Below are 13,687 nucleotides of genomic sequence, written 5' to 3' on the forward strand. Positions count from 1 at the left end.
AAGTAAAAATCATATATCATTGCCAACCTTTTGTAGCAAAAGAAAATGTGATTCACCATTAGATGAAAAATCATTTCTTTTTCTTCAAAGACTTGATTTTCAAATGATTCCAAGTAGAATTCTTATGCTGAGCTGAAATCTCTTCTGATGCAAACAGTGAAAGCTATAGATATTTCTACTTAGGAAAGACATGTAATGACAGCCATTTTTTTTTCTGTACCACAGTGGCTCATTTTAGAGCCATATCAAAGCTACCGTGGTAGGAAAGGCTCTTTCTGTGGTTGTATATTACTTTTTCTTTGAAATATCTTATGTGTCTTAACTAAGTGTGTGCTGGTACATCAAGGATCAAGATGAGTATTTTTGTCCTTCTGAGTTCTAGGTTATCCTCTGCAGCGATTTAGGGTGAAGTTAGTCCTGAATGGTTCATGCAGTTATAATGGACTATTTTACTCAAGACTTGCTTGATTCTTACCTGTATTATTGTTATTGATCATAGTATATGTTTATATGTAACAGGATTTCTTTCTTCCAACTAGAATTTTTCTCTATAGAGTTAGAAATTTCAGCAAAATGAGTTGGTAATTCCCCTGGTTTTTATGGAAGTCCAGTTATGTAATAGGTAGTCTGCATACCTTTGGGGGTTTGGCCAAGTATGCCAAATATAATGATAACAATATAATAAGTCAGTCTGCATGAACTTGGGTTGCCCATTTGAAGAACAAACCTGAGTTTTAGGGTCACTATAGAAAGACCAAGCCTTGGGGAGAGTTCAAATACTAAACCAGGCTCTCCAAGGTCTTTGGAAAGTAGTAAAGGCCAAATCCAAGAGGGATTTTTAAAGAGTGACTGCAAATCAAAGCAGAATCTGTTGACCCCATGCCAAATGGACAAATGTATTTTACTCATTGTACTCTGAATAACTTCTCTTCACTTTATACAGCCATTTGTGTAACAGTGTAGATGAAAATTTGGGCTCAGAAGTGACAAAGTAAGTTGTGTTTCAAGGATAAGTTTTAAATTGAGGAAAAATATTTCTAAGTGGGAGAGTGTATGTATATGCAGTATTTCTTTCTACATATTCTGCTTTTAGAAACCTACAATGCTTAATTTATATTGCTCTTTGAAAAAAAAAATGGATTCCTCATTCTTCAAAAAAAAAAAACTGCAAATAGCCACTTTGATGATAAATATTTGGATTATAAAAAATGAGGTATAGGGAAGATTTAAAAAAGGGAAAGAAAAAAGGTTAATTCTCAGATTGGCCAGCTACCCTCCATTCCATATTCTTTTTTTTTTTTTTTAAAGATTTTATTTATCTGACAGAGAGAGACACAGCAAGAGAGGAAACACAAGCAGGGGGAGTGGGAGAGGGAGAAGCAGGCTTCCCACTGAGCAGAGAGCCTGATGTGGGGCTCGATCCCAGGACCCTGGGATCATGACCTGAGCCAAAGGCAGATGCTTAACGACTGAGCCACCCAGGCGCCCCCCATACCATATTCTCAATGTAATCTATATTAAGGTCATATTGTTAAAATGTTATACGCCATATATGTTAAACAAATATTTAAAAGAAGCCTATAAGTATAAAAGCCTGCTATAATCATATTCAAAAGGAGACATATCAGTTGAAATGTATTAAATTTGAATTGTATTTGAAAAGAATGTTTTTAAGTAGATATTTCAAAGCTTTCTAATGACATTTTTGTTTTAGGATTTTATTTACTTATTTGACAGAGAGATAGAGAGCACAAGTAGGCAGAGCGGCAGGCAGAGGGAGAGGGAGAAGCAGGCTTCTCACTGAGCAGGGAGCCCGATGTGGGGACTCCATCCCAGGACCCTGGGATCATGACCTGAGCCAAAGGCAGATGCTTAACCGACTAAGCCACCCAGGTGCCCTACTGACATTTTCATCTTGCTGGAAATGGCACTAACATCTAAAACACAATAATAAAAAGCTCCTCTATAAAAAACTCTTTGATTTTGTAAAATAAACCATGGTTTAACTAAGACAACACCTGTTTCTTTATATTCTTTATGTGAAAAAAACAAACCTAGTTTATAATATTTTACTCTGAAGGTTTCAAAAATCAACACTGTTCAATGGAGGATGATCACAAAAAGGGGCACAGAATAGCAAACTGAAATTAAATTCATCTAGAAAGGTTAATTTGCTAAAATAATTCATTTTCATTTCCAATCAAATTACTTTTATAATGACTCATTTAAATAAAGTGTGATACTGTAACTTATAAGAAATATATATTTGGTCTTCAACCCTTTTTTCTGACACTAGCTCCTCAAACCCTTGGAATTGGAATATTTTTCCCCAATTTAAAACTTATCCTTGAAACACAACTTACTTTGTCACTTCTGAGCCCCAATTTTCATCTACACTGTTACACAAATGGCTATATAAAGTGAAGAGAAGTTATTCAGAGTACAATGAGTAAAATACATTTGTCCATTTGGCATGGGGTCAACAGATTCTGCTTTGATTTGCAGTCACTCTTTAGACCTCCGGGGAGGGGAGAGGAGCTGGAGGTTGAATCATTTGCCAATGGTCAATGATTTAATCCATCATGACTATATAATGAAGCCTCCAAAAAAGCCCAAAAGGACAGGGTTCTGAGAGCTTCTGGGTTGTTGAACACACGGAAGTGCTGGGATAGTGGTGCACCAGAAGGCATGGAGGCTCTGTGCCCCAGCCACATACCTTGCCCTAGACATCTCTTCCATCCAGCTCTACTGAGTTATATCCCTTCACAATAAACTGGGAATTTAGTAAGTAAAATTCTCTGAGTTCTGTGAGTTGCCCTAGCAAATTAATTGAACCTGAGGAGGAGGTTGGGGGAACCTCTGATTTATAGCTGTCAGTCAAAAGTATGAGTTAGCAACCTGGGCTTGACAGATATCCAATAGTTGGTGGGAAGTGGGGTCTTGTAGGACTGAATCCTTGATCTGTGGGATCTGATGTTGTCTCCATGGAGACAGTATCAGAACTAAGTTGAATTCTCAGACACGCTGCTTGGTGCTGTGTGGGAACCACCCCACCCCTACACATATACTAGAATTGGTGCAAGAACCAAAAGACAAAGGAACTGCCTATATCTAATTATACAAATCTAAATTTCTAATATCATTAGTATGGCAAAGCATATTAATGACATAAAAACTTAGAATAATGTAAAGTATAACAACAAAACAAAGTCTTCCACTTTGGTTCAAATGCACAGAATTTCAAGAACATCTCTGCCATAATAATTGTCTTTAAAAAGCTGAATAGTTTTGGCATTATAATTAAAGAGTATCAAGGTACATAACAAAGAACCCTGAAACACGTTGATATAACTATAACTATAATTTCAAATGAGTTTTTGTGAAAAGCATTGAAGTTATAGAAGCATACTGACTGGGCGGGACAAAATCTAAGGCTCACAGAACTGTTGAAATAAAACTTCTCTCTCTAAAAAATAAAAAAAAAATCAATAAGAACATTCAGGTTTTAAGAGGATAGTTAAAATGCACTCCCATAAAACTTCAAAGAGACACATAATCATTTATGATGGGATTCCAAAAGCTTGCATCTAAAATAAGATAAAAACTTTAGGTGCGCCCAAGCAACGATCAAAGAATTACCAAGAATGTGCAAGTGTTCAATCACATTCTGCTCTGTGAAGTCAGCTTTATTAATAACTTTAATTGTATAATAATTTTAATTATTTTGTAGATTTAAGCAAAGGATGTGAGCTTAATACCTACATTCTAGTGAGCAAATAAGCTTTCTGTAATTTATAAATTTCAATTAAAGACTGGGTAATGAAAAAAATTTTTAAGTTAAAACAACTTAGTTTTCAGTACACTAATATATTTTTACTTTGTAATACAATATAGCTGTCACATACAATGGCTCTGATAGGCTTAAGTCAAATTTCAATGGGCAAGGAAGGCCAAAGAAGGGTTTATACAATATTCAATAAGCAATAATATCTATTCAGTGTACAATAACAAAATAAAAAAGTACTAACCTAGAAACACAGAAAAAGAATTTATTGTTTTAAATTCCAGAAATAAAAATAACAGAATAGCATGTAATCCATAACAAGCTCGCCCTATAATTTCTAAACTACAGTCCAACTGAAACATTTAAGAAAGAGAAACAGTCTACATGTTTTTCTACCAGGTGAAGATACCTGAGAAAGTTACCTATAAAGAAATAGGCTTTAAAACTCGTAACTACAAAGAATCTTTTACTGTGACATTATGATGATATGCTCTGTGCCTGATAGGACACTAAGCCATTTCCCACAGAGCTTCTGTTCACTGCTCAGCTGCAGGTTGCGATCTATCAGTGACACAATATTTCACATCAATACCAAGCTCATTTGACCAAAGCAGCAGAGTAATGTTTTAAAACCATCTGTTTATATTCATTAGTATGTAAAAATCACAGTACACAAATTTGGGAATGTTTAACTTGTCCATAAATAAGAGCATATTATCTTAGCATAAGTTTTTAAAAAGAGGTCTGAGCAGTCAGCCCAATAATGGGGGCAATAGACTCTACATTTTGACTAAAGAAATTATAAAATTATCATTGTTATCATCACCAAGAAATAACAAATAAATACAAATAAAAAAATTTAAGCAGTTCCTCTGGCAGCAAAATTATTATCTACCATAATAACATCTCCAAGCAAAAAAATCAATTCAGAGCTTGAATGTATTTTGTGCTTTGTTTCTATAAAAATGCAGTGTTACTCTCAGACATTTCTAAATAACTAGATTTGTAAATAAGCAGTGAATTTCTTTTCATCACAGTTTATTTCTAGTTCATTGTGTGCAGATTATAGAACTAAATTATTAGCTTTTTTCCAGTACTTTAACTGTATGAATCGAGGTCTTTTTATTTTAAACAGTGATTTATTGTCATTCTTAAGGTAAACAACAAAAACAAATTCTAAAATTTTAACTTTAAGTGTTTAAAATTTCAGACGACAGAGCCAATAATTGGTAACAGCTTCTTCAATTTCATATTAATAGTCTAATTAAAAACACTAACGATTACCTGGCAACAGATTTGAAAGAATCGGGTTTCTGTGAAGGCAAACAAAAAAAACCATGCAAAATACCTGCCAAAACACATGATCTTCTTTCTGATTTTATATCTAAACTTGTAAAATGTTTATAAATACATGATCATTCTACACAATACAGAGCTTCTAGAGCACTTCTAAAGGAAATTACAGTTTTTGGTCTTAAGGAATAAGACTAAGATGGAAAAGGGATGAAAACAGTGAAATCTGAGGGTGCAGTACACTCTTTCTACGCATGAGCACGTGGCTGTTCATCCAGTCAGGTCAGCGGTTACAGTTCAGTACATGATTTTCAAGGCAACTAAGAAATCAGAACACAGGTATTTCCTCTTCCTAGAGTTAACAATTCTTTTAAAAGCTCTATCCAGAAAGAATGGTTGGGGTTTTTTTTTTTTTTTTTTTAAGGGAACAAAGAATAAATAGGGAAAAAAATTCCATCCCCAAATTCATATACATAAGTTCAGTGTGCTGTGAGCTAGAGTCAGTCTGACTGGTGGAACAAAACTGTTAGTACCATGAGACAGGTGCTACCCTAGACGGTTCATAACATGAGCCACTAAAACAAATACATGTTTTCATGCCTCAAACAACTAGAAAGCATGTCATTATTGTTCTAATACCATGTTTAATGAACTCCTAAGATAGAGTTCTAGAATGTTGTACCTTCACAGTATACCTGAATCATTACTAGCAATACAATGCCAACTTCAAAACTGCTATGAAAGTAAAATCATCATTAGAAAAACTCAGCCTTATTGTAAATGAGGGAGAACTTAGTGCTAAATACTAATACCAAATGTATGAAGGCAGAATTTTTGTTTGTGGAAGACAGAGTGAGGAGTTAAATGCACCCAATCAAGACCAACTGGAAGACAGAACAGAGAATTAGAAATGTTTCAAAAAAATAAAAAATAAATAAAAGGAAGAAGAAGGAAAATGGAGGAGAGCCAGGCAGCAAAAGATGAATGGATAGAATGAAAATAAAAGAAAATGAGGCACGTGCATATGGCTCTCTTTTTTCTGACCTCTGTGTTCCTAATACTTTACAATGTAAGTGACATATAGGTCACACTAGCAGGCAAGGATGAGCTTTCTGATGGATAGAGATGAAGGATTTGGGGCTAATGAATTTGTTTTCTGGTTTTTGTTTTTGCTTTTAATTCATACCTGAAAGCCTTGAATCCTTGCTAAATATTCCAGTTGTTTTGAAGGTTGTACTGGAGAACAAGGGGGAGTAGGAGAACTTCCTTTTAAACCTATGGCTTCAGCTGTAGGAGATGTTCCATTCATTAGGAGTTCCCTGGCAATTGTGGCTGAACTATTCGATGTGGGAGATATACTGAAGAAAGAGCTTGAGGGCTGGTTCATATCTTTGGGTGACAAATAGCCTAGAGTAGTGCCAGAGATTACTTTGTGGCGGCTGGCTTCCATCTCTTGATAAACATCAGGAGACAAATGAAGAATTCCTTTTGGAGCTATAAATAAAATGAAGGAACATTGTTATTACATTTAAAATAATTAAAATAGAAACATGTTATAGCATTATTAACTTAATGATTTTACTTGGTTTAATAACAAAGTAGTAAGAAACACTGTCAATTAAGCGTCTTCCTCATACGTGCTGAGGCAATTGCAGCCTCAATTTAGAGGTGAATAACATGTTTCAATATTCCCAAATCAGAAGTTTAAAAAGATTAGGAATGTGCTGGGTCTTCAACCTGCAATTTAGTATTTTATCATCTCATAAAGAGACATGAAACCCCTAACATATGCAGCCATTGAGAAACAGTAAGTAAAATGAATGCTGAATCAGTCCAAGTCATCTGAGGTACAAACTCATATACCTGATGGCATACAGGTGCTCTTCTCCTCACAAGGGTGCCCCAGAGACAACTTTAACTCATGAACATTTCAAAAAGTGACAAGAGTATCTTCTTCCCAAAACTAGCACTGTCTCCTATCTTGTTAATCTCATCATGATACCACCATCTATCTGCTCATTGTCCAACCTACACTCCTAACAACCATCTTTGACTCACCCATAAATAAGCAGTTACCGTATCCACTCTAGAATTTGTCCCTTCATCAAGTGTGTAAGTTCAAGCCAGACCATGGGCTGGTTCTGATATCAAGAGGAGTGAGCCTAGGGCTATGTTATCAGTTGTTGGGGTTGTAAACATATAAAAGAAGCCCTTTCCTTTGACAACCATTTGTCTCAGAGATGTTTCAAACCACATTTCACACTGCATGTTCTAATGTCTTTGGATCAGATACTAGCAACTCTCAAATCATGGTCTTCTAAAATTATTGAGAAATCACCACTTTTGGAGAATGTGCTCTGACAGACACATGACAGAACTTAATTCCCATGCTCTTGCCTCTCTCTCTCCCACCATTAACCTTCTGATTCAAGCCTTCAATGTTTCTAACCTGGACTACTGTAACAATCACTAAAAGATTTCACTGCTGGGGTGCCTGGGTGGCTCAGTTGGTTAAGCGTCTGACTTTAGCTCAGGTCCTGATCTCAGGGTCCTCGGATGGAGCTCTGCGTTGTGTTCCCTGCTCAGCGGGGAGTCTGCTCCTTCCTTTGCCCCCCGCCCCCCGCTTGAGCTTGCTGGAGTGCTCTCTCTCTCTCTCAAATAAATAAATAAAATCTTTAAAAAAAAAAAAAAAGATTTCACTGCTGCTAGTCTCCCTGGTGTCCATTTCCCCAAATGTCTGTAACATAGCCCCAAATAAGTGTTCCATGATAAATAAATCTAGGAAATAATGCAAATGACTTCACATACACACACCCCTACCTTTTGGAAGATTAAAAATGCACATTAGCATAGTAAAGACTGAGAAGTTCAGAAAAAAAATCTATTCAACTTGGTTTAACTCAGGACTTCACAAATTTATTTTATATCCCATTTTTTTTTAAGATTTATTTTTTTGACAGAGAGAGACACAGTGAGAGAGGGAACATAAGCAGGAGGAGTGGGAGAGGGAGCAGGCTCCACCGAGCAGGGAGCCTGATGCGGGGCTGGATCCCAGGACCCTGGGATCATGACCTGAGCCGAAGGCAGATGCTTAACTGACTGAGCCACCCAGGCGCCCTATATCCCATTTTTTAATTTTAATTTTATTTTAATTCTAGTATATTTAACATACAGTGTTATATTGGTTTCAGGTGTATAACATACTGATTCAACAATTCTATATCCTAATGTTTAATGTAACATTAATAACAACTAACACTTTGAAAAATTCTAAGGCTACCCATTTTCTTACTTTAACATCTTTTCTGGCTTCCCATCACTGCATTATTAAATCCAAACTCCTTGGGACGACATATGAAGCTCTTAATCATCTGGCTCCTCCTTACATTTCTATTTTCATCTAAATTCTTCATGAAGGGACGTCTGAGTGGCTCAGTTGGTTAAGCGTCTGCCTTCAGCTCAGGTCGTGGTCCCAGGGTCCTGAGATCAAGCCCCGAATCGGGCTCCCACTCAGTGGGAAGCCTGCTTCTCCCTCTGCCTGCCACTCCCCCTGCTTGTGCTCTCTCTCTCTCTGACAAATAAACTCTTAAAAAAAAAATTCTTCATGAAGATCCCATGCTCTAGTCATGCAGATATAGTCACACTTCTTCCAACACTCCCCGCTGTTTGATCCCATCACATCTTTATTTCTATTATGCAGTTAAACATACACGTGCACATACACATAGTTAAGCTCCTATCGCTAGGTTCCAGGCACTGTGCTAACCAATACTGTCCTAAACTGCCGTCAGGCTCCATCTGTTGGGAGAGGAAAATGAAAAGGGATAACGTGGTAGGTGCCCAGTAAAGGTGGATCTAGAGAGCAGAGGGAATGGCAAAGGAGAAGCACTAGGAGCTCAGGAAAGGCTTCCTGGACATGACACAGATTTCAGGGGATAAGGAGAATAAAGCCAAGGAGGAAGAGCACTGAAGGCAGAGAGATAAAGGCAGGGACCAGCAGAGTGCGTGTGTCAGAAAACCTCAGGCAGTTCCTTACCACTATGGCATGGAGAGGTGGGAACTGAAAAAGGTTAAGGTGGAGGTAGGCAGGGTCAAGCTCCAGGGACCTTATCCTGATAGCATCAAAACATAAAACAGCTGTTATTTTTTTAAAAAATAATTTATATAGCTCAAATTAATATATCATATTTTATGGATTTTATGGATTGACTTTATGCCTTTGTGTTGGTTTTATAATCAGGAAGAAATTTCAATAAAAATTTTTTAAAGAAAACACGCACTGGAATAAATACAGATAAATCTCACTAATCAGAGGAAACTACTAACATTTTGCTTTAAAGATATGCTTTTAGTCTTTTTATTGTATGAACTTTTTTGTCATTGAGTTGGAAAAATATGTTAAAACATAGGAATACCATATGATCCTGTTGTTTATAAAACAATATACTTCTACTACTAATATTAAGGCATAATATTTCATTATATGAATTGTTTCCTTAAACAAGTCCATATTGTTGGACATCGAATTTGTTTCCAAATTTTTGTAATTATAAACAACAGAGTGATGAACATTTTTGTTTGTACCCTGTTTACAAGAAAATTTACTTCCTTAAGTTAGAAGCAGAACTGCTATTCAAACAATATGCATTTTAGGTTTTTTTGACATTAACAATTTGCTCCAAATTGGTACAACTCCAAAAAAGCTGTAAGAATTTCACACTCCCATATTAACATATGAAAGTGCCCTTTTTTCCCTATTTTGGTATTGAATATTATTATTAAAAAATCTTTGGCTCTGCTTTCTGTGTAGATAAGTGACAAGATTTTCAAATAATACCCAATACCAAAACAAGAAAAAAGGTACTTTCTGCCCCACCCCCTGACCTCTGGAGAGGTGAGAGGACTAGCTCGCCAATGATGTAATCAACCTTGCCTATGTAATGGAACCTCCATACAGAACCCCTAAATGATGAAGCTTGGAGAGCACCCGAGTTTTGAACATGTTCATGTGTTGGGAGGGTGGTGCACCCCAATGCCAACTGCTGTGCTCCAGACCCTTTTGGACCTCATGCTATGCACCTCATCATTTGGCTGTTCATTTTATATCCTTAAAAAAACAAAACAAAACAAAACAAAAACATGATAGTAAATAAAGTACCTTCCTGAGTTCTGTGAGCCATTCTAGCCAATGATCAAACGTGAGGAGGGGGTTGTGGGAACTTCCTAAACTGACAGCCAGCTGGTGAGAAGTGCAGGTGGCGGCATGGGACTTGTGACTGGCATCTGAAGTGGGGCAGTCTCGTGGGGCTGAGCCCTTATCTGTGGGGGTCTCCGTTAATTCTGGGTCATGTCAGAATTGAGTTGAACTGTAGGACACTCAACTGGTGTCTGGATAATTGGAGAAGTGGTTGGTGTGAGGGAAAAAAATCTTCATATATTTGGTGTCAGAAGTGCTATAAGTAAAAAAAGTTCATATGTCAAAATTGATCAAACTGTATACATTATGTGCAGCTTATTATACTTCAATTATACCTCAATAATATTGTAGAAATATCTGCCAATTTGATAAGTGAAATGTCTTATTGGTTTTTGTTTTTTCATGAGATGCATAAATACCACATGTAATTCTTTTTTAAAGAATAATTTAAATGTTACGACTCTAAATTCTACACTCAATTTAAGAAATCAAGAAACTAACAGCATTACTTCAGTATTGTTATTATACAGCAGTAATGGGCTTGCCAATAACAATATTATAAAGCAACAAAAATGCTCTCTCAACACTCGAGAGAGGCATTACATCACAGTGTAAGAACTCATGCAGAGTTCAGCCTCCCTTATTCTACAGTAAAGCCTGAGTTGACTTTTCTTCATGAATAAAGAAGATTCCTTTCTACAGAGCTCAACTAATATAACAGTTGTTGAAAGACTGTAAAAGACACATGTGGATTTCTGTGGTCAACTACCGAATGATTTTTAACTTGAATATTAGTTAACAGAGTGTATGGATTGGTCACAATTCATTTACATTCTTCCTGTTGTAAATTTAAGTGGCTTTTCAGCAGGGTAAAGACCTGAAAGTAGAATCAAAGAGTAATTTAGGCTATACATATTTAAGGACTTTAACTTATTTTGCCAATTAGGCCTCTTGAAAAACTGTACCAATTTATACTTCTATTAGCAGTATGTGACTAAATCTGTTTTCTCATTCTTCTGTTGAAACAGGGTTTAGTTATTCTAAATAATTACTGGCACTACAATATTTCACTGTCATATATATATATATATGGATGGATGTATCTTTAATTACTGTGCAGGATAAACTTCTCAAGTAACTCCATTCAGCCTGTGCCTTCTTTTCTGTTAGCCTGTACCTCGGTTTTGCTCATGGATTTCAAATGTATTCTCCTTGCTCAAGCCTATTACACCCTACTATATTCATGCTCTCTCTGGGGATGTCCTTAACCCATTCTCCCATCATCTATCTTCTGTCCGTGACTTTGCCTTTAATACTCCCATGTTGGTACGTAACCATTGTACACAGCTACACTGCAGATACAACACTGGCATTACGCTAGCACTTTAAATGAAATTATCTCATTTAATTCCCCACAACAACCATATGAAATGGGTATTTCAATATATTAGAAATGAAAAAATTGAAGCATGGAGCTCAGCCAAGGTCATATGGATAATACAAAGCAATGCTAGACTATGACTCCAAGGAGTCTGTCTCTAGAGCCTGTGATACCTAAACATTACATTAAATGGCCTCCTGAAAGAACAAGCAGGGAGCTAAGTGCAGTGCCCAGCCAGCTCCAAATAGGTACGTTTAATTCAGGGCTCCATGCCTGGGGTTTGCCTATGGTCGAATCTAGGGCTGATCCATGTCACCGTGGTTGGCCCTAAACATTCTGGAGACTGACTCACCAAAATCTCCCTAAAATATGGATGTTCAAACAGGATTTTAAAAGCCCAAACTTGCCAGCAACTGTGACATCTTACAAAATGAGGAACGCTGGGCCATCGTGCCCATTTTATGTTTTTCCCATTAGGTTTGTGCTTCTTTCTAGTGTGTATTTGAACCCTCTGGTTCACGCAGAACCTTCTGGAGCATCTTCATGGAGCTCTAGTCCTTACTGAAGAGTTGCAGAGGGCATTTTGAATCAAGATCTCTTACAAGGTTTTATCATATGTGCAGATAAGCAAACTCAGGGGAACCTTGCCTTTCAATGTTCAATAACATCCTGACTCTTTGAGAGAGGCTGAAGAACACGAGTGTTAATGAATAGTAAGTGGAATCAGGGTACCAGAACAACAGGGCAAGCCAATGCAGTAAGAAAGATAATGTTATTACACTGGTGCTAGTCTATAAGGAAGAACTTCTCTCCAAGTCCATGGAATGAGTACATAGCTATTTCTTAGTAAAATCAGTTTGTCACTTTTTATATCAAAGCTTTGAATTTTTTGAATTTTTGTCACAAAACTGTTGGACTAAATTTTTTTTTAAATAAATACTCAAATACCTAATAATACTCAGGTCTCCTTTTGCCATAGTGAGTTTTGCGTAACAAAAAATTTTAATTCACATACGGCTAAAAATGTTTTTTAAGTGAGACAAGGAGCAGAATAGTGGGGTGGAAGGTTCTTCTGACTGAAATTTAGCACATGTGTGTAGACTCTGCTTCTACTTAGGTACCATCATGGACAATTCACCAAGTTTTAATATAAGAAAGTCAATTATTTGCATATGTTTTGAAAGCTGATGCCTCAGATTTCTATTCCTTCTTTGATCAGAAAGAATATTTTGTTGGGACGCTTGGGTAGCACAGTCAGTTAGGCATCCGACTCTTGGCTTCAGCTCAGGTCCAGATCTCAGGGTTGTGAGATCAGCACGGAGTCTGCTTAAGACTCTCTCTCCCTCTGCTCCTCATCCCCCACTCTCTTTCTCGAAAATAAATAAATCTTAAAAAAAAAAACCAATATTTTGTTTAGTGATATCTGTCCTGCTTCCTGATTAGCATCAATTATTTTAAAACACCCCTCCATTTTTTGAACTGCTTATCTGAAAAGTTACTTGGTTGCTACTGGCAAAATTGATTCCCAATGAGTTTCGTTTTTTAAAATTTCTTGTCCAAAGTTTTAAGTGGCAGCCAGGTATAAATATGTTATGTAGCTGATCTTCCTGTTGATAAAGGTAAAGTCCACCCTGCTACTCACTAAATTTCCCTTGTGGGTCCTGACGGTGGTAACACCTCTTATCATCATTCTAATCTGTTCAATAAACCCTAAAGTTTCAGAAGCAAATTGTAATTTTAAAAAATCTTAAAAACTGGGAAATGGACTGCTGTTTCAGAACAGGAAATCTGAGAAATGCATGAGCAACAACAATATGATTTATCAGTCTTACAATGATTTTTAAAAATCATCTCTATGAAAATTCATGAAATCCAAGTAAGGTCTATAGTCGAGTTCATTGTATTGTACCAGTATCAATTTCCTAGTTTTGTTAATGTACTGTAGTTATGTAAGGTGTCACCATTGGGAGAAGCTGAGTGATGGGTACATGCAAACCCTCTGTACCACTTTTACAGCTTTAAAAAAAGTCGT

General features: G+C 36.6%; 1 protein-coding gene across 14 annotated transcripts in view; it reads right to left on the minus strand.

Annotated features, from left to right (window-relative positions):
• STAU2 (staufen double-stranded RNA binding protein 2) overlaps positions 1-13,687 on the minus strand; it is a 305,526-nt gene that overhangs the window by 112,980 nt on the left and 178,859 nt on the right. For all 14 annotated transcript variants that reach the window (XM_025870733.2, XM_025870726.2, XM_025870734.2 and 11 more), the window contains one exon: positions 6,264-6,571. In XM_025870733.2, coding sequence (XP_025726518.1) covers positions 6,264-6,571 — 308 coding nt within the window. The remainder of the gene's footprint in view (positions 1-6,263; positions 6,572-13,687) is intronic.

Source organism: Callorhinus ursinus, unplaced genomic scaffold (genome assembly GCF_003265705.2).
Source record: "Callorhinus ursinus isolate GAN/ISIS: 27379988/994484 unplaced genomic scaffold, GSC_fseal_2.0 scaffold5, whole genome shotgun sequence".
NCBI classification, from domain to species: domain Eukaryota; kingdom Metazoa; phylum Chordata; class Mammalia; order Carnivora; family Otariidae; genus Callorhinus; species Callorhinus ursinus.